At 42.8% G+C, this 26482-nt stretch overlaps 1 protein-coding gene across 2 annotated transcripts in view; it reads right to left on the reverse strand.

Annotated features, from left to right (window-relative positions):
• Nucleotides 1-11088: 11088 nt before the first annotated feature.
• SORT1 (sortilin 1) overlaps nt 11089-26482 on the reverse strand; it is a 530048-nt gene continuing 514654 nt past the window's right edge. For both annotated transcript variants that reach the window (XM_063451773.1, XM_063451763.1), the window contains exons 12-20: nt 22747-22849; nt 22472-22640; nt 16306-16496; nt 15320-15509; nt 15108-15224; nt 13377-13482; nt 12116-12225; nt 11870-11990; nt 11089-11786 (exon numbers count right to left, since the gene is read on the reverse strand). In XM_063451773.1, the coding sequence (XP_063307843.1) occupies nt 11772-11786; nt 11870-11990; nt 12116-12225; nt 13377-13482; nt 15108-15224; nt 15320-15509; nt 16306-16496; nt 22472-22640; nt 22747-22849 (1122 nt within the window). In that variant the 3' untranslated portion in view covers nt 11089-11771. The remainder of the gene's footprint in view (nt 11787-11869; nt 11991-12115; nt 12226-13376; nt 13483-15107; nt 15225-15319; nt 15510-16305; nt 16497-22471; nt 22641-22746; nt 22850-26482) is intronic.

Genomic DNA, 26482 nt, shown 5'->3' on the forward strand with positions numbered 1-26482 from the left:
AAATTAAATTATCTGGACTTTCGGCCTGGGTTGGCAGGCAGGTCCCTCAAATTGCAATCATTAAAATTACTTAATTAGGTAAAAATATTACATAAATACACATGTACAATTTTAATATATATACATATTTATATATTTGACGTCTACGTGTATATTTATGAAATTATTTATGTAATTATGTATATGGACATATGTATATTTCGTATTGTTTTTATTTATTTATTTATACATAGATATATATATCATTACATTCTAAGTATATTTTGATATAAATATATATATATATATATATCAAAATACTGTTAGAATAAAATTGCATATATAAATATTTTGTTATAATTATTAAATTATTTTTATTTTTTGTTATTTATTTTTATTAACATATTATTTGTATTTTATAATAATATATATATACCATATATATAGCAATTATATATATATTGTATATATTTGTGTGTAATTTAAATATAAGTGTATTTTTATATTAATATACGTATATATAAATATAAAAATACACTTAATATGACATTATATATATGATACATATACATATATTATATATAGATATAATACATGTATATATATCATATATATATATATACACATATTATTTTTTTTTTTTTACACTGATTTTACACTTTTTTTTTTTTTTACTTTATTTTTTGGATTTTTCACTTGCAGGGAGACTGCCTGTCAGCACAGACAGTCCCCCTGCAGGCAGATACACAGACACCTATTGCGGTCATGTGATCGAGTGATCACATGGCCGTGGGGTCCTGATCTGCCGAGGGGGGACTGCCCGGGCAGACAGGCAACCCCCCTGGACCGGGTGGAGCACTGATCGCCGCCGTGGGACCAACGGCGATCAGGTAAGTAGCCCCAGACCGTTATGACGGTTCAGGACCGTCAGCGGTCCAAACGCACGTTTTACCGCTGACGGTCCTGAACCGTCAGCGGTCCTGAAAGGGTTAAGACCGCAGCCAAATGTACAAGTTGTGAATGAAACAAAACCTGGCATTTGCGCTATATGTCTGTCCAACCGTAATTCACCTCTTTCATATTAAATGCACCCCCCTTATTATATCATTTTATTCAGGGGAAACAGGACTTATATTAATATCAAATATTTGACTATGAAACATAATTTAATATGAAAAAAATGGGAGAAAATACAATTTTTTTCTTTGTTCTACATGACATTTTAACTGTCAATGTCATAATACTGTTTGCTTTTACTGCAATAAAATACACATTTGTATTCAGCAAAGTCTCATGTGTAAAGCCAGATAGGTTACGTTGCCTTTGAGACTGTATAGTAGCCCAGGAAATAAACATACATCCATAATGGCATACCATTTGCAATAGTAGACGACCCAAGGTATTGCAAATGGGGTATGTCCAGTCTTTTTTAGTAGCCATTTGGTCACAAACACTGGCCAAAGTTAGCGTTAGTATTTGTTTGTGTGTGAAAAATGCAAAAAACAGCAATTTTGGCCAGTGTTTGTGACTACGTGGCTACTAAAAAAGACTGGACATACCCGATTTGCAATACCTTGGGTTGTCTACTATTGCAAATAGTATGCCATTATAGGGGTAATTTTCATTCTTGGGTTACCATAGGGTCATAAAGGCAACGTAATCTGGCGAATTTTAATGTGAAAAAAATGAAACACAAGCCTTATATTTGACGCTGTAATTTTTGAAAACACCATAAAACCTGTACATGAGGGGTACTGTTGTACTCGGGAGACTTCGCTGAACACAACTATTTGTGTTTCAAAACAGTAAAAAGTATTGCAGCAATAATATCGTCTGTGTAAGTGCTGTTTGTGCGTGAAAAATGCAGAAAACGTCACTTTTACTGGCGATATCATCGTTGTAATACATTTTACTGTTTTGAAACACTAATATTTGTGTTCAGCGAAGTCTCCCGAGTAAAACAGTACCCCCCATGTACAGGTTTTATGGTGTCTTGGAAAGTTATAGGGTTAAATATAGTGCTAGCAAATTAAATTCCCTATACTTTCGGCATGGGTTGTCAGGCAGGTCCCGCTAATTGTAATTAATTAGGATACCTAAAATTATTACATAAATATATGTGTAGAATTAATATATGTGTATATATATACATATGTGTATATATATATATATATATATAATTTTTTTAAAAATATTTTTATTTATATATAGGTATATATTTATGTATATAGATATATATTTCGTTCTACGTGTATTTTGATATAAATATATATATATATATATATTAATATCACAATACAGTTAGAATGAAATAAAACACATCTATATATTTTTTAATATTTTATTTTTAATTATTTTTTTTATTTTATTTTTTTACGTATTTACATTTTTTTTATATTATATATAAATATATATAATAATAATTATATATATATATATATATTTAATCAGTATCAGTCTACGTGTAATTTGATATTAATATATATATAATTATATATATATTAATATTAAAATACACCTAGACAGTGTACGTGTGTGTGTATATGTGTGTATATATATATATATATATATATATATATACTTAGATCATATATATATAATACATATATATATATGATCTAAGTATATATATTTTATTTTTACACTTATTTTATTTTAATTTTATTTCCAGCCAGCAGGGGGACTAACTGTCATTACAGTTAGTCCCCCTGCTGGCATTGCTGCAGCCAGCTATCCCGGCCATGTGATTGTGAGGTCCTCGCAAGGACCTCACTCTCACATGGCCGGGGGGGCTGAAGAGGATGGAGGTGCCGCGGGGGGCTCCCTGGGAGTCCCCCCAACCGCGATCGCCGGCGACCAGGTAAGTAAAAAAAAAAACGGAGGGCGTACTATTACGTCCTGCGGCGTTTAGAGCCGCTTTAAAAAGGACGTAATAGTATGCCCTCCGGTCTTAAGGGGTTAATCCAACCTCTAGTGCAGGGGTCCTCAAACTTTTTAAACATGGGACCAGTTCATAGTCCCTTTTTTCCTCTGTGAGTAGTGCTCATTAATGTATATTGGATTTATTCTAATAATGTATATTCGATGTATACTTGATCTATTATGTGTATACAGAGTGTCTGATGTGATTCTGCCTGATGTCTCTAGCACTTTCATTTTTTGTCTTTGAGATTCTCTCTCTTGAACTAAGTGGAAAGCATGTGCGTTCCATGCGCGGACCGATGACGTCATCGTGGACCGCCGGCGGGTGGAACGCATATGCGTTCCACAGAAAAAATGGAAGTCCTTATTTGGCAACGAACTGATGAGGAAACTGGGAACAGATGACTCCAGCGTCCCTGATTGGGGGAACGAATGATGAGAGGACCTTCAAAAGGAATTCCGGACTTTGATATGATGTGATGTTTTATTTTTGTTATTACAAATTGCATTTTATTGTATTTTATTTGCTCCTGAGGAAGTCTCCATTAGGAGACGAAACGCGTTGAGCTTGGTATCATTGCTTACTTTGGTCTCCTATCCGTCTGAAACCGAGGGACACAGAGACTAATTGATAAGCATTTTTATCTTTCACTTTTTGTCAGTGCATTCAATTAAAGTGTCTATTTATATTTAAGCATTACTGTACTATGTCCAGTTTTTTACTTTTGACATGTACCCCAGGACGCCTGTGGCTGAGCATTTAAAGAAACCTTGATGGGCTCTTAATATTCCGACATCTTGTGAGTGCATTATTTACACAGAGGGGCCACATTCTGATTATATAGTGTTGCCCTATGAATTTTCTAGGTGTATCTTATATTTTATATTTGCATTTTGAGGACTTTTGAGGAATCCTCTTGTTATAGCCTGATACATAATGGAAGTAATTACCTTTATTGTGTATTTATTGCTGCACCTGGGTGGTCTACACACACACTATATATATATATATTATATATATATTTATTTATTAACTGTTTGAGGCCGGACTGTAAAAAATATTAATGAATTCCTATGCACACTGCACACACACATAAGGAAATAAATACACACACACATACATAAACAGACAGACATACTTATATAACCAGTGTCTAGGTGAAGCGCTATATTACATACAAACAATTTTGTGTAATGGAAGACAGGAATACAGGTGCATATGCCTTAGGTATTCTCTTATATCAGATCACAGTGGTGAGTATGTTGTTTCTTAAATACATAAAAACAAAAACATAGTGTAGATTGTTACACAAAGTAAATAGAAAGGAAAATTAAAATGTCCCACTCACAATTTATAGAGCTACTGTTTTGGACCAGATCAAGTGTCTGCCTGAGTATCTGCCCCCTGTACAGATTTCAAGGTGAGATGCGTGCACGCTGAAGAAATCACGCTGACAACAAGTTCAGATAAATGAAAACTTCTAATTGTTTATTTGAGGGGTGGCATAGCCCCTTATAAAGGCAAAGGAATGCATTGTGTGCAAATATGAAGAGTAAACTTTTAATTGGTTAAGTGTTTAATCTTGATGTACTTCGTCCAGGGTGTTGATGTCATCATCATCTTGGGTGTAGCTCCGGATGGAGACGCCATCTTGTTACATGAGGGTTTTGGTTGATGGGAGGGGGTGCTCTAGCGGCCATTTTGAGTAAGGCATGAGCACAGGTACATATGACAAATAGTCATTTTACATACATTTATTTCTATCCATCATGCAAGTCCCCCTTAAAATTACTATTTACAGCTGCAAAATCTCGTGGTCCCTACTCTATCCTAATTCTCCTTGACCTGTCTGGGGCTTTTGACACTGTTGATCATCAACAGCTTCTTCTCATCCTCTGCAATATCGGTCTACAACAGTGATGGCGAACCTATGGCATGCGTGCCACAGGTGGCACGCCGGGCCCTTTCTGTGGGCACGCGGCCATAGGTTTGCCATCACTGCAGAGTAGGCACCTGCCTGCCCGAAACAGCAGGCGCCTACTCTGCTTCCGGTTCGGGAGGCAGGGGAGGGATCTTTGAAGCAGCTCCCCTGTCCTCCCGCGAGCAAGCTGTGTGGAGCGTTGCCGCGCATTACCATGGCAACACTCCACACAGCATCGCGCGGGAGGACAGGGGAGCTGCTTCAAAGATCCCTCCCCTGTCTCCCGAACCGGAAGCAGTACTTGCCACCACCGGACCACCAGGGATGACTGTGTCCCCCACCCTCCTTCATTAAAGGTAAGAAGGGGGGGGGGGGGGAGATAATTTAATATACTTTTTTTTTTTTTAGTCTATTAGTCACCCGATAGGCTAAACAGTGAAAGCATTTAAATAAAATAAAATGATAAGGCTGACGCTTAACCGTGCTAGGGTAGGTAGGTTATCTCGGTTGTCCACATTTTGAGTCTGTTAGGCTAGGGTGTAAACTGTGTAGGCATTATAGGCACACATACATAGTAATAACATATGCCACAGCAGCGTGTCTGAGGATAATCTAGCAGTGAGCAGTGGCATGAGCTCTTGCACATTTTTATAGAATTCTAATAGTCATCCGATAGGCTAGACAGTGAAAACATTTAAACAAAATAACAATGATAAGGTTAACTTTTAACAATGCTAAGGTAGGTAGGTTATCACGGTTGTCCACATTCTGCTGCAGTTAGGCTAGGGTGCAAACTATGTAAGCAAAATAGGCACGCTTGATGAGTTTTGCAGGTGAGTAACAGCATGCTTAGGAGGTTTTAGTGAACCACATTATCTTACATTTTAGTATGCCCATGTTGGATTACTCGACTTTCCTCTATCAGGTAGGGACAATGCTGCCCTGCATATTGGTTTAAATTCGCTAGAGAGTACTGCGATCGGAGTGTGGGAATTTATATAGGCGTAGACAGGTTACGTCTGCGCGTTGGGTAGACTAAATGTTCCAGCTGCGCTCAGCTACGCCGGGCGTACAGGCTGGTGCAGTTTATATAGTAGTGAGATATATAGACTGGTTTTAAGTAGCGACCTATTAAATTTGAGGCATGCAAGTACGCTACCCCTCTGAGTGCATCCGATTGTGCGGTGTTAGGGAGAGGCCTACCAAAACTGTGTGTGACCTGTGGTACGTATGGAGGCGTAAAGCTGGCTGAGTATTAATCTGTCTATTACCAGTAGTCCCAGTGAAATACGGGGTCGGTGGCTACAAGTGTACCTCTGGCACTAACGGCCAGTGATTTGTGGAAGTGAGTGTGAGTGCTGATCTATAAAATGAAACTACCGCTACGTAAACCTATGTTACATGTAGGGTCATATGTGGAGTAGTGTACTGCAATTGGTCACAGATCATAATTACGAGTTGTTGCAGGAGAAGGAACAGCTGCATGTCGGATAAGTCCTGGTGCTTCTGCTGTGTTCCGTAGGCAAGACAAGGATTACGTATCCTGCCCAAAGGATAGTAAGAGAGTCAGAGACAGGAATTAAAATCGTCCCAGGCTCGATGACATGGAGCGGCAAGGTTAGTTCGGCAAGTTCGGATCTGTGTTCTCCCGTGGTAGGGGATTTGCAGCTTGGATAGCAAAGCTGCGGTAGGTTGTCCTGCCGTTTTCAGCCGGTACCCGTGCTGCGTGCTAGTCCCGGGCGTGGGGGTTTAAAACAGTGGAAAACTTGTGTGTCGCTGGTGGAGTGTGAGAGGCGTCACTTGAAGGTCCATGGTCTCGAGTGGCTCAAGTCGGCGGATTGGTCGGTGTCGGTCCCAGAGGTGCTCTCGGGGTGAACTCCCGTACGGTAGCTGGGTTGATCACGGCCAGTCCTGATCCTCTCGTGGGTGCAGCTTGGAATATACCCGCAGATTGCAGGAGTGCTTCCAATTCTTGAAAGCTCTGTGCTTTATGTGAGGTCTCGTTAAGGGTGAGTAGTACTGCTCGCGGGGTCCCCCAGCGGTAGGGCAGCTCTCTGGAACGGAGGAGTTGCAACAATGGTTGTAGAGATTTTCGCCAGGCAAGCGTACTCCTGGTGATGTCCTGGAAAAAGGTTAGGTTGCTACCCTCAAACGATAAGGGTGTTTTGCCCCTCAGTGTAGCTTGAAGAGCCGCTTTGTCCGATACGCTCTGGAAGCGTACGATAAGGTCCGCGGATGCGGTCAATGGAGCCCGGGTCGGCTTCGGTAGTCGGAACATCCCGTCGAGCCTCAGGGATTTTGCCTGTTTTGGAGGGAGCAGGGCACTCAGGAGTCGTCGAATATAGTGGGGTATTTCAGTGAGGCTCACAGAGTCAGGTATCCCCCTGATTTTCAGGTTGTGGCGTCGCCTTTGGTCCTCCAGTGTATCCAGGCGGTCTGCTGTGGCCTGTTGCTGCCTTGCTAGGTCAGCCACTTGTTGCTCAACCGCCGTTAGCCTGGAGTCCTGGGTGCTCGCACAGGCCTCTAGTTGGGTAATCTTCGACTGGGCCCCTTCTATGGCTGCTTTGTAATAGGCCATGTCTGCGGATAGGTCTTTGCGTAAGTCAGCTAGCATTTCTTTAACCCCTTAAGGACACATGACATGTGTGACATGTCATGATTCCCTTTTATTCCAGAAGTTTGGTCCTTAAGGGGTTAAGCTGGCTTGCAGTGACCGGGTCTCCGGGTGAGTTGGCCACCGTGTTTTGTTTTAGTGATGGTCTGAAGGACGCTCCCTCCATCAGGTCTGATGCAAAGTCCTCTGAGGAGTATGAGGCAAAATCGTCCTCCAGCGCCATCTTGGACCATGCGGCCTGTTGCGTGTTCCGCAGCATGTCGGCAATGTCCCGTCCGGGAGGGCTTTTATCCGCCTTTGTTTTTTTGGACTTTCTGCCCATGTTCTGCTGCACTCCCGTGGTCGGGCTATTAGGTAGGTTCTTGGGTAGAATTCGCTATTTATGGGTCTGTTTATGTGAGTTGGGATCGGAGCTCGCTGAGATGCGACCGCTTCGTTGCGCTGCTGGCTCCGCCCCCTACTTTTTTTTTTAAACGTTTACCCACACCCCATCCCCCACACACAGCACCCCTACCCCCCACAGTACCCCTCCCCCCACACACATAGTACCCCTCCCCTACCCCCCCCCACAGCACCCCTACCCCCCCCCCACCGCACCCCTACCCCCACACACATAGTACCCCTACCCCCACACACATAGAACCCCTCCCCTACACCCAGCACCCCTCCCCTACCCCCCCCACCGCACCCCTACCCCCCCCCCCACAGCACCCCTACCCCCCCCCCACCCCCCACAGCACCCCTACCCCCCCCACCCCCCACCCCCCACAGCACCCCTACCCCCCCCACCCCCCCACAGCACCCCTACCACCCCCCCACAGCACCCCTACCCCCCCCCCCACCCCCCACAGCACCCCTACCCCACCCCCCCACAGCACCCCTACCCCCCCCCTCCACAGCCCCCCCACCCCCCCACAGCCCCCCCACCCCCCCACAGCACCCCTACCCCCCACAGCACCCCTACCCCCCCCACCCCCCCACAGCACCCCTACCACCCCCCCACCCCCCCCACAGCACCCCTACCCCACCCCCCCACAGCACCCCTACCCCCTCCCTCCACCAGTCCTTGTATGTGATTACAACTGTAAAAGCAATCAATTCAAGAAAATCGTCAACAAGTACTGACCCATTCTAAGAAATGATGATGTATTAAACTCTATTCTCCCCGAGAAGCCGACCATAGTTTATAGAGGAGTCCCAAGTTTAAACCGTACTCTAGTACACAACCACATAAGAAACAAGGAAAACGATCATTTTTTAAATAAAACAAAGCGTTTCTTTGGTTGCGGCACCTGTGGTGCATGTAAAAATACACAAAATAGAAAGAGACATGTACAGACTTTTAAACATCCCAATAATTCTGACATCCCAATAATTCTGAAAAAACTTTTAAAATAAAGGAATTAATCACATGTTATTCCAAAAAAGTGGTAATTATATGCCCTTGTGGTTTATTTTATGTGGGACGCACTATCCGCCCCCTTAACGTGCGCATACAAGAACACATCAGGAATGTAAAGAATGGATTCGAGAAACACAGTCTATCATTACATTTCCTGGAAAAACATAACAAAAACCCAAACAATATGAAATTCATGGGTATACAAAAACTTGTATCAAATTGGAGAGGGGAAGACTTGATTAAACGCCTAGGACAGACTGAAATGAGGTGGATTTTTAACTTAAATACACTGACACCTCATGGCCTCAAAAATGACTTTGAGCTCTGTCACTTTTTATAATTTTTATACTTATATTACGGAGTTTTAATTTCTGTTTTGGATACCCCCCTCCCCCCCCATATATGTGTTTATTTTCCTTTCTTGTATTATAGGAGTGAATTTGTTAGATCTTTCAAGGCTATCCATACCACCCACTAACAATGATTGCTCTAGTTTTGAATATATTACCACTGGCATTTTGTGCACTTCAATATATATAAGTACAATTTATTTAACTAAGGAAATGTATAATCTCTATCCTATAATATGCTACACCTTTAAGATCGCTAGATTATATTTCTGTTTCTACTAATAACACTGATATTGGTCTACTTTTTATTGCCCTTACTCCCTTATTTCATATGTCTATGGGAGTACTACCTTTCTATTAGATCTTTGCCATTAAACAAAATGGCGCCAATGTACTCAATTGGGAATAAGATTCATGCCGTTATGTCACTTCCGGCCGACGGCACCAACATGACGTCACTTCCGGTCGACGAAACCGGAACGAAAAATCAAGCCTGCAGCTGTAATACAACAAGAGCGCGCATATCTACCCACCAATGAAACCAACAGGCAACATTTAAAAGAAGACAGGAAACCAAGAGGCAGACACCGATTGAAAAAGCCGACCAGGCGAAACGCGTCTCGGATAAACTAACAAGACTGGACCTTTTGCTATTTATTCATTTTTTTGTTTTATATACCATATATTTTTATATAATAAATTCATTTTTTACTATTAAGTCCTTCTGAGATTTTGATCAGTCTGCACTTCAAGTTCCTGTTCCAATTAAAGAAGGGTATGTGTCCTCTTAAAGACACATTTGCTGGAAAACTTAGAGCCTTAGTCTTAGGCTCTATATAAGGTGAGCAGTTCTATTTACTTACCTGCACACATTGGTATCCTTAACCTACTACACCAGATATTGGTATTTGTTCCATTTTAGAAAAAGGATCCAAAGAACCACCAGTTAAAGGGTCCGTGTCTCCCTAAAGTACACGTCTGCCTGAGAGATCTGAGCCTGTCCTGTTTAGGCTCAGAACCACGTGAGTGAACCATTATTGAGTTCCTTCACTCTGATTATATTGAAACACTCTACACTATTGTATTCTATTTCCCCCTTAGGTCATTTATATTTCCAAGGGGGGTAAGTTACTTCTCAAGCGCTCCACCTTAAACTGGGTTTTGTCTTGGATATCACTTAGTATAATTATCACACTGATTTTGTAAGTGCCAGGTTGTGAGAGGACGGCACTTCAGGTGGTAGCAGCTTTACACATACTAATCTCTTCTTAAGCGCCACTACTCGCAAATTCCATATATTCTATACAATTATTGAATGTAGAAAGATTTAATGTGAACCAGACCATAATCTGGAAAACCAGTTAAAACGCTGTACTGTTCCACTGTACTGTACCTTGCACTCAAACGGACTTGCTAAAAATGTTGTAAAAATGTAAGATTCGAGATACTATTGAATAAAATTGATGGCACCATGTCGCTTTATACCCTGCTGCAATATAAATCCTAATTTTAAAGGCAAAAAAAATACAATTGCAACAGAATAAAACTTAAATTATTTATTCTGACAGTTTTATAGCACAAATATACAGAGAAAGTCCAATATAAAGTAAATCACCGAACCTATATACAGCCCTCCCACTCTTTAGTGCTATATACATACACAGAAAGGGGCAAAGATTTACTAAGATGCGGAAAACATGGAGAGTGAACCTAAAAGGGATAATAAAATGTAGGCAAAATTTATCAGTGTCTAAATTTCCATAGAGAATACATATATATATATATATATATATATATATTCCCTATGGTAAAGAGGCTTATCCACTGACTTAAGTGCTTTAACATGCTTTCCCATACTGTATTTTTTTTTTGGGGGGGGGGGGGGGGGGGGGGGGGGAAATACAGCCCCTGGTCTAACACGGTCAAATTTCAGCATCTAAGGCAAATATTACAAATTAAAAAAGTATATACAATAGTAATGCAATTTTAAAGATCCATGGGTAAAATGGAAATTATTTTTCTTTGAAGGAGCTCCTATTCAAAGAGAAAAGTCCACATTGAAGTCCATTATTGCTTGAGTTTAAAGGGATTTTTTTTTTTTTTTACAAAGATGCACAGAAATGTAAAACTACCTAAACCTTAAACCAGTGCATTAAACATAATTGAATGTTTTGCAATAATCTATATATACAGTGTTTTAATTAACTGCCAAATCATTTCAGCCCAAAAAGCTTGCAACAACCAAAATGAAAGAAAAAGGGGGAGGGGGGGAGGAAGAATATTTGCAGAGAAAACTGGAGACATCCTGGAGCTGGTAGATAATTACTCATAGGTAAAGGCTTTTCACGCAAGCTGCCACCATCAATATCATCCCCATCCAAATTCTGTAAATAGCTATGTCAACATTCCAGCTACTGAGTTGCTGCCAGGAGCAGGATGAGAAAGGAGTTCCTGATACACTCCAGCATCCTTGATCTCACTTGAACTTCATCTGGAAGTGAAGTCCATAAATCAATTCAACTATTCAAGCCTTGAGCTGGCTCTCATATGATCCTTTAGGCCACAGCAACGTGCAGCAGATATCACTCTAAAAGATCCTAAAGAAAAAGAAAAAAATACAGATTGAAACCTGTTCAATCTTTACAAATTGAGGTTTCCAACAGGTTAAACACGCTCTCACCTCATCAGAGTCATCATGAAAATGACCGCCCCGTCGTGGATCTGTAATACTGGTGTCAAGTGGCTCATCCCCCTGTGTATCGGCATGCTGTCTCAGGACAGAGTATCGATGCACCAAAAACCTGTATTGAAAGAAATGAGCAGAATAGAAAAATGGGATTCAATGATCTGCAAGACACAAATGGGTCATTGAAAAATGTGTACTGTTAAGAGATCTAACTGCTCCCTACAAACCCATCACTCTCACCTCCCTCCACAGATATATTTTTTGATTATCAGGACAGCAGCAGCAACAGCAACTAGTAGAACAATAACCACCGACAGAATGACAGGGATTCGGCTCGAGTACGCTCCATCCTAAAGAGACAGCAAAAATGAATAGACTTACAAACAAGTATGATATCTATCTATCAGGGTTATTCACTAAAATAAGAATTGTTAAATCCCGCTTTAGTAACTAACCTTGTAAGACTTCAAATGGCCAATTCTCAACCTACAGTGATTCACAGTTCCACAATGTCCTTGTAAGAAGTCACATTACATATTAAGATACGGTAAGTATTATTAATAATAATTAGAGATCTACTATGCCAGGTTGTTACAGGAATGCCTAAGCAGTCATATGCACATCTGGCACAATGGAAACAGATGCACAGATATTTTGTCTCTGGCACACTCGCATCTAGAAAATTAATCAAAACCACATACTAGGGTTAGAAAGGAAAAATTGTTATCATGTAATAAGGTAATGGGTCCAGTTTAAATAGTACTAAAGTGAAATGAGTAAAATCAATGCCTTCAGTCAAAGGGACACTATAGGCATCCAGACCACATTAGCTTATTGATGTGGTCTGGGTGCAGAGTCATTACATTGCAGGACTAAGACTGCCTCTAGTGGTTGTAAAATCCCCATAGAAAAACATTGAAGCAATGGGGAGGGCCAAATGCGCCCAGCACATATGCGCATTAGCTTCCTAAACAACCCTCCCCTCCTACTCCCCCCCTTCATGTCTGAGAAAGACCAGTGCTGGAATCAGGTAAGTGCTTAAAAGGTTTTCTAACCTTTTCAATGCCGGGGGAGGGTGGGAATGGGGCCATGGGAATTACAGTGTGAGGAATGCGCGGTTGTATTCCTTACACTGTAGAATCCCTTTAGAAAATACATATGTGAAACTCAGGCATACATGATACGAGTCCCCCATGAGAAAATGTGTACAAGGGATTGTGGGAAGATGGAGGTATGCACTATAATACATTCACTGTACACGTCACTTCATTTAAAAAAAAAAAAAATTTTTTTTTTTTTTTTAAAGTAGACTTGCACAAAATAGATTCCTTGCGCCATCACAACTGTAATAAGCTGTTGTGGTTATAGAGCTCAGAAGGGACCTTCTATTCTGTTCATGTTCCCTTCCTTTCACTACATGAAACGGTATCATATACCAAACTAGAAATGAATGCAAGTGAAAAGGAATATTCGGTTCAGTGTGGATTTAATGGTTTTGTACCCGTGATGTTTGTTCTAAGCCATTTGTGCATTTTTTTCTCAGGTCCATTTCCTCTCGCACTGGATTTACTCCTCCCGCACACTTATCTCCAGGAATCTTTCTGTAGCTGCAGACATTACAAAATAATAAGAGACTTCGGGTACACTGGCATGGTTAGTTAGGGAATTTTTATTGTAATACAAATGACAAAGATGGAAAAAAAAACGTGAATCTCAAAAATGGGGTCAGAGAATACATACAAAATGGCCAAAATGAAAATACCACTTAGAATTAAGCAGCTTTCATAGAACTACAGCTCCCAACACTCCTACTCCTATTAAGCGCTCAGTAATCGAAGCATGAAAAATTTAGAAAGAAAAAGATACTACTACAAGGTTTTATGTAGCTGATATTTTTCCAAAGGAGATTGTGAAAGTATCAGTCACATTAAAAGTTTCTTGTGTAAACTGTGGCATGCACATTGGGATGAGAAGGTAACTTTCTTTTCATTTTTTTTCTATAGCCCTTCCTTCTATGAAGTGCAATCATTTTAGCAAATTAATATCATTAACCTTATTGCAAGGACGGTCTGAGTACTTGGGCGGCCCCGAGTCTGCTGTTGAGAAGCAATATACCAGCTGGGAAGTTCACAGAACTCTACAACTGGTTATTCAGCATTGAGTGGGCCTAGAGACCACAGGTCCCTATTAGGAACCTTACCTCTCCCTCCCGCCCCCCCCAGCTCTCCTATCCTGTTCCTGTAGCGGGGTCCAGATAATACAGTCACAATGATTGCCCACCAGTCTCTGCAGAAGCTGTGCTCTGTGGACTGGAAGCTGGTCTATCCCAGCCACTCTCTCCCTCACAGAGGAGGTAGCCAGCAGAGGAGCAGTGGGTAGAGGAAAACCCAGCTATTACATGAGATTATGGAGGTTGGACGGAAAAGTAGATATGTGGATTTCAGGGGTGACAATGTGAGAAACCAGAGGGGGGATGGGAAGTTAGGCACAATTAAGAAGGGTGCAGAGAGTAGGGAGTGTACAATGCTTTCACACACACACAACCCTTTAAATAAATTGTATACATATACACCAACACTTCTCACACCGCCTCACTGTAAATATACACTTCACCATTCATACAAACTGCCTCACTGCATATATACACCCTCACATTCAAACACACTGCCTCACTACTACATGAATACATCTAACTATTTAAGCACACTACCTCACTACATGTATGCATCTCACTATTTCAGCACACTACCTCACTACATGTATGCATCTCACTATTTAAGCACACTACCTCACATGTATGCATCTCACTATTTAAAACACACTGCCTCACTGTATAATTACACCCCACGACTAACACACTGCCTCACCTTATAGATACACCCCCACATTCAATCACACTGCCTTACTGTATAAATACATCCAACATTACTACAAACACACTGCCTTACTAAATAAACACAACCTCAAGGTGTACTTTTTTCAATAGCTTGGATCAGCAACAGAAATAACCACAAACAGATTAAAATCGAGGACTATGTAGAAACTCATAGGAACCCAACAGAATTAGAATAACAGGACATAAAACATGATTGTATTCTTCTACTGCTTCTTTCCTGAGGAATATTCACTCAATCCCAACTCAAGATTAAGAATGTCTTTCAGAAATTCCATGAAAACAGAGGGCAATGCTACTTCTGTGAAGGATTAGTAAGAAGAATCAACATTCACTCACCCACTGGTTGTGAGTTTCTCCTCTTCTCCAAACAAACACAGATCTAGCTCATGGCCTCGGAGCTCTGGCTGCTCCTGACATTCAGACTCATTCTCCTTACGGAAATATCCAAAGTCACTGGAAAGAGAGAACAGAGTCAGATAAATGGCACTAGGTGGTCTTCGAGTACACTTTCCCAGGAAGAAATAAAAAATGAGTATATGTGCTATTACCACATGTAGTCATCAAGCGTGCAAGTACAATATGTGTTTTCTCGGTTCACAAAATAGTCCCGTCCATTTTGACACATAGAAGATTTTCGGAGACGTAGATAATGCTCTTTATATCCTAAAACACAACCATCAGCTGGTGCACCGGGGTCAGTTGAATGTGACAACCACTTAATATAGTCATCCTCAACACCTGTGGGGAGAAATATAGTGGGGTAGCAAAGAATGGTAAGTAAGGGTGTAAGGAAGGTTTCAGAGACAATATAATTTGTAAGTGTGGGAAGCTATATTTCCACCTGGCATCAACGCATCTTCTTGGATTTAATCACCACATGCACACCTTTTACATTTTTTTATTATGGTGGTGAGAAGAAATTTTATTCAGTTATTTTTAAAAAGAATTTTAGCTTTAGGTCTATAAAATATGTTAAGACCAAGACCAGAACCCATTATATCAATTGATAGATGGACAAAATTAGTGCCTTTTAAATTCAATCTCAATGAATCCTGGTAAAACAGTTTCTACGTTTAATTCGTCCATTAACATATAATACGGTATTTATCAGAGTGTTCTTGACAAGACAATGCTCTAATGCTTAATGTGTTGCACACTTCCATAATAAATACATAATCATTTATATAAAAAACAAACAAAAAAAAAACATCTGGTGCTAAAGGACATTAAATGAATGCTCCAAACACCACAATCAAAGGTTTCAGAATTGCCCATTTAGAAAAACTTGACCTGGGCTCCAGCCTGTAGTGGTTATGGAGCTTGGAGTGAACTTTTAAACCAACATCCTTTTTTATTTCTCTAGTATTTTACACACACCGATTAGAGCACATTTATGGGAATGTAGATAGCCCAGAGTATCTGGCATGGCGTACATTGAGACTTTTCAGGTGTATAGGTTTTTTTATTAGACGGATGATAAATTCTATTTTGTTTAAACATGCACCACGATCATGAAGTTACAGAGGGTACTTACAGATTTTCTGAAGGAGAACGGCAAAGTCAACAGTGTAAGACACCCAGACACGTTGCAGGTAGCTTGGGCGATAACCCCATACTGTGACATTTAGGGAACGAGCACCTGGCTCAGATGCCAAACCAGTGAACATAACAGGGTCATTGGTAAATGTATAATTAAACCAACATTGTCCTTCATCTGTTGAAAATCTGGGGGATAACGAAAAGTTAAAGTAGGGAGGGGGAAAAAAATAAAATAAAAAATAAAATACATAGAAAGAAAAGGGTAAAGAGTTCCTTTTTAAAAAAAAATAAATACAAAAGCGCTCTACATTTTAAAATACATGGGTCACCAGTTTCTATAGACAGATGTGTGTAATACCACAAAAAGTTCAGTGGAACCGGACTGGAATCTTGAAAGCAAGGAGATCGGCCGCCTCTCCCCCTCTCCGTCCCCAGTCACCCACACGGAGAGTATCGAGTCACAGACAGGCTGTAGGCTTATGGGAAGCTTCTGATTGTTTCTCTGGGGACCAGGCTCTGATGCTACTCTATGGTGAGCGTTGGTGCAAGTTGGCAGGGATCAGCACCCCAAAATACAGGAGCTCAGGCTCTGCACATCCACTCCGCTCAGGTGTCAGGCTCTTCCCCTTTACAAAGGATTTTAACCCTTTTTGTTTAACCATTTTATCACTAACCTTAGTCAAATCTGCTGATTACATTTAAATTGGTGTGGTTTTCTTTTGGGGAATTCACAGACCACATATATGTTCCCACTATTGTAAAGACCCAATATTAGTATTCTGCTACTGTTCTTGAGTGCAATGATATCCCATATGTATACCTTTGGTCCCAATCCCATCCTAATCTATCCACTAATCCTACCCATAATCCAACTCACAGTGCTACCCCTAATCCCAACCCAGAGGAATTTCTCTGCTGTACTTTTTGACAGCAGCACAAGAAGGAGATCTCTCATGCTGCAGCTTCTGCACAAAGTGACCAGTGCCGGGCAGCTGTCAAAGCCCAGCACTGATCATTGAGCAGTGAGGTCTGCAGAGAGACGTGACCAGGTTTTTTTTAGACCATGGGGAGTCTCTCTCGTTGTGGCGGCAGACTCAAAATCACTGCGGTGATTTAGAAGTCTACATGCAGTGCTCACTTTAAGCGCTATTTATATAGCTTATCTGTCAGTCTGGATAGACAAATTGTACCCCTACTGACACAGAGGTCCTTCAGGTATCCAATGATACCTGGGGCTCCATGGTACAGCAGTTATTTGAGGTTACCAGTACTTTAAAGGCATGACAGTCTGTCATCAATGGGCGTTAAAGACTTGCACAGACAATCACATAACGTGGTCCATAAGTGGTTAAGAACCAATGACATGGGAGGCGGGGCCGCCGAGCTGAGCAGCAGCCATTTCCCTCGGCTCCGGGCCTATAAAATAGGTAAACAGGGCACCCACAGTGCCCCTCTAAACCTCAGATACTGCCTAATCAATGAAAGGGAAGTTACTGGCATTCCGGGTATCGCAGTTTGGTACAGACCGCAGCACCTACCTATACACGCCAGCGCTCTGGGTCTACATGTACTATTGAGCCAGAAGATATGCAACTCACCAGTGAAAGCAGGCAGTCTGCTGATACACACCACAAGGCAGATGGAAATACAAATCATGAGTCCACACTGATCACAGCACATGACAGATTGAGGCCTGTCCCCGCTGCCCCCCTTGGCCGGTGGGGGTTATCCCGCCCCAAGGATCTGAGCCCTGGTCGTACTATGGATCATTATTGAGGGTAGCACAACTGCAACATCACTTTTGCTTCTATCAATGGCTGCAAGAGGGTATACTGACCTGAAGACCTAGGCTGCAACATAGGACCACTGTGCCCAGACCTACAGCTAGAGCCCACTGGGTGGCCTGCGTACTGAAATTGTGGTGACCTAGAGAGATTTTGTCCCCAGCATTGCGAGTCCTGTGGGGCTGGGTTGTGCGACTCTCTGGTATACCGGTGACCGCGGTTGACGCACGCCTGCACCAAGTGTGTGACCGGTGATGGGTGAGACATATGGGGACACATGCATTTTGGAGACTCTGAAGGTGCAGGTGGCAGATGATCCACGGACTCTTGGTGGGGGGACCTAGTGGACTACCCTGCCTCTGAGTGCCAACTGTACTACAGAATACTCTGACAGTGGGATAGGACTGATTGGGGGAGCCGGGCGGAGGATCGGAACCCTGAGGGACCCAACGCTTTCAAGTCGCTGACAGCCTGCATACCCTTGTTTGCTTAACTGTTGACCTTAACTAGCCATTGGACTGTAAAAGGGACAGCAGTCATGTCAAACCATTTTTTACCCCCATCATTTACCTATTCATTTATTTTTATTTGGCGTCTGGCAACGCCTGGCTGTGTGCTTGTTTAAGGCACCCAGAGACATCGGTCCATTGATGTTTGGAGGGGATCTACACATAGGCCTTTCCCCTTTTTCTGTCCCATCTCCATAGGGAATTGGACCAGATTTTCAATAAAACTATTTTTTGTAATTTTTTTTCTTTCCCCACCTTGGCTCGGATCATGTTCTAATGTTTAATTAATTTTTTTAAAATTAATTTAAATACTAATGTTTTTATCTTGGCTTTTCTTTTTGAGTTTAAGTACCTACATTTGATAAACTTTGTTTGTCATCAGTTACCTATGTCTGACAGGGCCAATATTATGCTGTAATATTATATAACACTCCTAAAACATTCGTTCACTCTTGGGCCTAGCCACTCTGCATCTTATACGCACCCATGTCAACTTTAACTAACCTAACATGACAACTAAGGCTTAATTTCAAAGCGCTGTACTAAGCTGACCTGCTTCGGCTGGGCGACCAAATGTTGTCTTATTGAACCACTACACACTCTTTCGTTTATTCGCTATATGTAGAATACATATACGCATCTTGGTTTATATATTGTTGTGTCACCACACTACTTGTTATATGTTCGCAGATTTTGTTATTTGGCACCGACTTACATCTTAATACCCATAACGGTTATTATTATTATTGCCATTTATATAGCGCCAACAGATTCCGTAGCGCTTTACAATTTTTTTTTTTTTTGTAAATCTTTCTTTTATTATGGCAAATGCGTCATGGGGTACAGAAGAGAAAGAGGAGGCATTGTGGGATAACACGAGTTAACAATATCAAGATAGTGTGCAATGCACCTCAAAGAAAGATTGCCATGGTTTTTTTTTTTTGTGTGGAACAATCATGTAAACAGAGTGGTACAAGCTTGGCTGAGAAGCAAAAGTAATAAAGTTAGGCTTCATATACAAGTCTGGTGGTCATAGCTAAACAAGATATTTCTTTGTTTTATAACGACATAGGAACAACATAGTAATACAGGCCTAGTAGTATTTGCGGGTCAAATGAACACACAAAGGGTTATTAACAAAGGCTACCCTAACTGCAGGCAAATGACGGTTTCCATTATTATCATTAAAACAGGCTAAACAAGCTATTCAAGCTAAACAATAAAGGACTGAGGTGGATGTGACCCTGCCGGGATAACAATCTTGCTACCTCTAGTCGGTTCCGTATCAGTATTTCTATAATATCATATGCGCCTCTAGATTATACGATAAACATGCATAGAACAGGTTAGTCCAAATGCTGGGCCAGACAGTTCAGTATCGTAATTGCTTTATAGCTAGCAAAACCAAGGTAAGGGGTTAAACTGAAGCAGATAATAACGTTAGTGACTCTAGACTGCCTTACAATTACAGCAGTGAGATAGCACCCAAAGTCTGTCCGGTGTCTAGACTGGTGGCTGGGGTGCGGGTTGTTGAGACAGTTCACCCGATGCCTTTGGGATGTTTCTGGAGGCAGACCGCCTCGTGGTCCGGCGCGGTGTTCTCAGCATCGTTTCTGCCCGGGTTTTCCCGATTCCCTGCTCTCCGCCCGCTCCGACCGGGCGATTGGTGTCTGGGGACCTTGTGTCTTCGGCCCGAGGCCTTGGTAGGGGTTCGCGCCACAAGTCCATGGGCCCCATCAACAGGGTCGTGGGCCTGAGGGTTTGCCGGTGCACGGCTGTCCCCTCGGGTGTATGGGTGGCATGGGAGGGTTACCTCTATACGAACCCCCAGCTCGGAAGAAGATCGTGTGGCCCCTTTGGTGGTTGGGTGTGTTTGGCGGTGAGTCCGGGGTGTATTCAGGAGCTTGCTTGGGTTGGGTCCTACCTCCACCTCGTGTTTGCCGACATGGTTCGGGAAGGCCTCGCCTAGGCTGTGTTTCCGTTGAGAGGCCGCCTTTGCCTTCCGTGGAGGGATCACCCACAGGTGGCGCCGGGTAGCCGGGCGGATCCAGGCCGCCAATTCTCTTATTCCTCGTTTGTAGGGCAGTCCCTTGGTATTGTGCCCCCTCCACAGGCGTGTGCATAGCTGGTGTAGGAACTCCAAGGCGTCCCTGGGTGGTTTAAGGAGTGTGCTTTGCGAGGTTCCCGCCATGTGGCTGGACCCAGAACATCCGAAGTCCAGCCTTGAGTGGGTAGGTGCAGTTGTTGGATCAACGTATGTCCCATTGGTGGGGACCGGGATAACCCCCGCCGGTCCATAGGGGGGGGGAACGAGGGCACCAACCTTGTCTCGTGTCTTGCTTCAGCAGTGAGAGAGCGGCCGTCTCCCTCACCGCCGCCATGCTCGTAGGCCGCAACCCCGTGCGGGTCGGGACCGGTGCAGAGATCACCTTGCTTGGTGTCTACACGTAGGTCTCAGTAGCCCCAGTCGTTTGGGAGTCGTTATGTCGTGGTTCACAGCCTCTGTTCGTCGGTAGTCGACGGTGTGCACGGTGGTAAGCAGGAGCAGCAGCGACATGCGACTGCTCCGTTCCGCGGCCAGGCCCCGCCCCCGCGCTTTACAATATTTTGAGGGGGGGATGTAACAATAAATAAGACAATTACAAGAAAACTTACAGGAACAATAGGTTGAAGAGAACCCTGCTCAAATGAGCTTACAGTCTATAGGAGGTGGGGTATTAGAAACATTAGGATAGGAAATATCAAGTAGGAGTGAAGCAGAGCTGGAGAAGAGAGCAAAGCACTATCCCATAGGAGAGAGCAAGAGACAGGTATGTAAGGGAGAGATTACTCTGGGAGGCCATACGCTTTCCTGAAGAGATGGGTTTTAAGGCCCTTCTTAAATGATTGAAGACTAGGGGAGAGTCTGATGGTAGTAGGCAAGTTATTCCAAAGGAGAGGAGCCGCCCGTGAGAGGTCCTGCAAGCGCGAGTTGGCCGTGCGGGTGCGAGCAGCGGTCAGGAGGTGGTCGCGGGCAGAGCGGAGGGTACGAGGAGGGGCATACCTCTGGATCAGTGAAGAGATATAAGAGGGGCTGGAATTGTTCAGTGCTTTAAATGTATGGGTTAGCACTTTGAATTGACTCCGATAGGATACAGGGAGCCAATGTAAGGACTGGCAGAGGGGCGAGGTGTGAGAGGACCGACTGGATAGGAAAATCAGTCTAGCTGCAGCATTCATTACAGACTGTAGCGGGGCAGTACAGCTTTTGGGGAGACCAATCAGGAGAGAGTTACAGTAATCCATGCGGGAAATTACTAGAGCAGTATCTATTAGAGTTATCTAGTAGAGTTATCTATCAGCTATGTACTTTGTCATTGTGTTGTGTGGCAATGATTTGCAATCCTGTCTTGTATATCATCAACATATGCTGCAATAAACTTTGATTAAAAAAAAAAAACCAAAAAAAACAATGACGTAATATTTCCTAACAAATCAGCCTTTAACGATCCTATATCAAAATGGAATGTCCCTTTACTTTATTGGCTACAGGGCTATGTAGTGCTGCAAATGCAAATTAAGTAGGACTTCCAATAGTAGCATTGGGTCTTTATGAACCAGATTGTGTCTAAGGGGTTAGTGGTCTGTACGATATAAGCCACATCTAGACAATCACCTCACACAATAAAGTCACATCATGGTTTTAACTACTTATCTCAGAGCTCATTGTAATGGCCTCCACACGATCACAATCCTCAATTTAGAATGGTGCAAACATACAAATTCCCTTTGTATTTCCATCTCCCTTTGTATTTTTCTGCAGTGGTTCATCCCATACATCTGGAAAACACCCACCCAGGAAATCGCTCAGTTCGATTTCATCACTTACTTTATTGTGCTGATAGGAAGTTCCCTTTGCTCTACAGCCACAATGAGCCCCCCCGAGTCAAGGATTGCATAATGATGTGGACCATCCAGCACAAGGCTCCACGAGTAGCCCCCATCATCTGAAAGGTATACACTGGGACGAGATACTGACACTGCATCCCCCACACTGCCTGTGTTAATACAAGTGAACATGCAATTGTAGATCAATAGAATATGGCACAGAGCAGACACACCTCTTAAAATGTGGCACAGAAATAACATTAATCATTTACTTACCGTGAGCAATGATTATCCCCACAGCATTGGGCTCAGACAATGGAGCCATGGGAACCAGCAGGTTCTGGGATATACTGTACTGACCATGTATATGCAGACTGCACTGTGATACAGAGAGAGACCATACTGAATAAACATTCTATGTGACAGCATGTACTACACAGAGACTGTACTATGAAGCATAATATGAAGGGCCTAATGTCAAATTATAGCAACTTAAAAGCCAAAAAGTTTTGATATGCTGATAAGTGATGTCCCGAATGGTTCGCCGGCGAATAGTTCCCGGCAAACATAGCATGTTCGCGTTCGCCACGGACGGCGAACATATGCGATGTTCGGTCCGCCCCCTATTCGTCATCATTGAGTAAACTTTGACCCTGTACCTCACAGTCAGCAGACACATGCCAGCCAATGAGCAGCAGACCCTCCCTCCCAGATCCTCCCACCCCCTAGACAGCATACAATTCAGATTAATTCTGAAGCTGCATTTTTTTTTATGTGTTTATTATACATTATCTTCCATAGCCAGTAACCTGTGTTTATTATACATTATCCCCCATAGCCAGTAACCTGTGTTTATTATACATTATCCCCCCATAGCCAGTAACCTGTGTTTATTATACATTATCCTCCCATAGCCAGTAACCTGAGTGTAATATAGAGATACAGTGTGTAATACAGAGATACTGAGTGTAATACAGGGATACTGTGTGTAAGACAGGGATACTGAGTGTAAGACAGAGATACTGAGTGTAAGACAGAGATACTGAGTGTAAGACAGAGATACTGAGTGTAAGACAGAGATACTGAGTGTAAGACAGAGATACTGAGTGTAAGACAGAGATACAGAGTGTAATACAGAGATACAGAGTGTAATACAGAGATACAGTGTGTAATACAGAGATACAGTGTGTAATACAGGGATACTGTGTGTAATACAGGGATACTGTGTGTAATACAGGGATACTGTGTGTAATACAGAGATAGAGTGTAATACAAGGACTATTGGAGAGGGGCAGTAAATGTAATTGTGGCGGAACCAACCTCGCCACCGGGCACTGGAGAAGCCTGGTTGCTCGCCTGCTCCCTTTGGACTATGGCCCTACATGTTAAAGCTTTTATTTTCCCTGCAGAAAGGCGTATTCGTGCCTTTCTGCCGGGGTGTTCGGTAGATTCAATCTACCGAACAAACTACCGAATGCACGACCACCCGGGACCACCCGCCAATTGACCCCCCCTGAAGCTGCGGTTAACCGCAGCTTAATTGACGAATGCTGGGTGGCCTTTGTTCGTCAAACAAACACGTGGCGGCAGCCATTTTGAAACTCCCGAACAGCGGTGTTTTGCCGTCGAGAGTCTGGAACTAAAATCGGACACTCGACTAAGCAAACACCGCTGAGACCTCCAGACTTCCATAGGCTCGTGCCAAAACTACCGAATGAGCCGCCGTTCGGTAGAAAGACTCGTACGGACAAGGGGACTCCAATAAAGGCAGGCAAGAACCATTTGCATTCGGTACTTTCAGACGTTTATACCCAGGAACAGAGACCGACCACAGGGTCAAACCTTATGGAACTATTTGCGGCTACCGTTGCCTGTGCGTTCGGTCATATCTTGCAACCTCCATAACTCCCAAACCCCTGGTCCGATCTGGGTGATCTTTGAGTATGTTACTCACCCAGATCAGGGCTAGCAGGGGATCCGCTATTTAGGAGTGTACCCCAGGTATTTGAGGTACATCCAGAAAGTGGGGAAGTAATGGACATGGCTAAGGGGATTATGTGTCATGCTGAGGGGAGGAGATATGTGGGAGGTAACGCATGTGTGATTGGTGTACTGTAAATCCCTCCCTTGCATGGGAGAATCCCCCCTCATTCTCGGGGGGGAATTTGATTGTATGCCGATTGCCAGGAGTGTAAGCGGATTGTATGATTTTCCTGTTCGGCTGCTTCCAGTGTTCGTGTGCCTCTTGTTCGGGAGTTCGAGGATTCGTGTAGTTTGCTGTTCGGGAGATTGGTGCTTGCAGTAGCTGCTTGTCTATCTGGGAAGGGGATTATCGTCTAAACGTTTTTTATCCTCTTGTGAGTGAAACGGTCCGTTACAGTAATATAATAGAATTAAGGGAGGAAGACATGGAGAGTGGGGCAGTAAATGTAATATAATAGAATTAATGGAGGAAGACATGGAACTAAAAGACTGTGTCCACTCCGGGCAGCAGCCAGCTGACCCGTGTGAGTCAAGGTTGGGGCTGCCGGGAGTGGACAAGGGGGAGATATGTGGCGGGACATCGCCACTAAGTGCCATGTCCCCTGAGTATTTGGAGGTTTGGTTTTATATTTTGTGTCTCCAATATGTACTGTGATGGTTTTCCCTTGTGTATGTCTTGCTATTACTGCAGTGCAGAACATTTAAAAGTTGACAGTTGACAGTTGACTCCTGGAGCCGTGAATAAAAATTGTCAGTTGACTGCCAGGCTATGTGTCGTGTGGTCCTTGGGAATGGGAATTATGCTTTGTGTCCTGCCTTCTGTATGATGAATCCTGAGTACCAGCGGAGAGCCCTTGGATTAACCCCTGCCGCTCTGCTACAAGGCTCCCATTGGCCCACGTCATTCCAGCACCCCCACAAACGAACATTTTGGGGGCGTAGGCATGACGTGGTCCAATCACTGGTGTAACAGTAGTTTACATATAAAAAAAAAAAAAAAAAACTAGAAATTTGACTGTGAAATAATAGCAGTCAGTTTTCTTCACACGTGTGCGTTTCAGGGCCTGCCAGGGCACAGTGTCACACCAGTGCAACTCATATCTGGTGTAACAGTAGTGTACATTTAAAAAAAAAAATACAGGGGGCTTGTTGTCACCTTTCGGGGACCCTTGGTGTGGTACGTGGCTGGGTGGAGGAAGAGACCTTCAATGACATCAGTGAGGACAAGGAACAGGACATGGCTAGCTTGGTATCCAACCTTGTGCAAATGGGGAGTTTGCGGTTGTGCAAATGGACTGTTTGCGGTTGTTTGCGGTGTGTTAAACGGGGAGTTTGGTCTGTCACTGTGTAGCGGGCGTAACCCTTCCAACTACCTGATCGATACAACATCATACCTGATGTTTTAAAGCACGTTATTCCAAACAATTTAGGAATGTTAGGTGATTTATGCCCTTTATGGATTAAAACCATCAACTATGTAATTTTCCATGGGAGTTTTGCCATGGATCCCCCTCCGGCATGCCACAATCCAGGTGTTAGTCCGCTTGAAACAACTTTTCCATCACTATTGTGGCCAGAAAGAGTCCCTGTGGGTTTTAAAATTCGCCTGCCTGTTGAAGTCTATGGCGGTTCGCCCGTTCCCGAACATTTGCGGAAGTTCGCGTTCGCGAACCGAAAATTTTATGTTCGCGACATCACTATATACAGTATAGAAGTAAATGTGAATGATGATTCCTCTTACAGAATGTGGAACTTTATGTTTGCGACATCACTAATGCTGATTTAAAATGCTGCTTAGTAAAATCATAATGAATGTGTGTGATGCAGACAGAGTTAATGCTAAACTGTATTATTGGACTTTACTGAAAATGCCCAATTAAAATGCAGAAAAGGGCCATGTTGGGTGTACAGGCAGACTTCACTACAATACAGATAGAGCTGGTTTACCCAGGCTGCAGTCCATTTTAACAAAATGTCAAAATAGTGGCATATACCCAAGGTATATTGTCAGGCTTACACATTACAAGAT

Source organism: Pelobates fuscus, chromosome 1 (genome assembly GCF_036172605.1).
Source record: "Pelobates fuscus isolate aPelFus1 chromosome 1, aPelFus1.pri, whole genome shotgun sequence".
In the NCBI taxonomy this organism is placed as follows: Eukaryota; Metazoa; Chordata; class Amphibia; order Anura; family Pelobatidae; genus Pelobates; species Pelobates fuscus.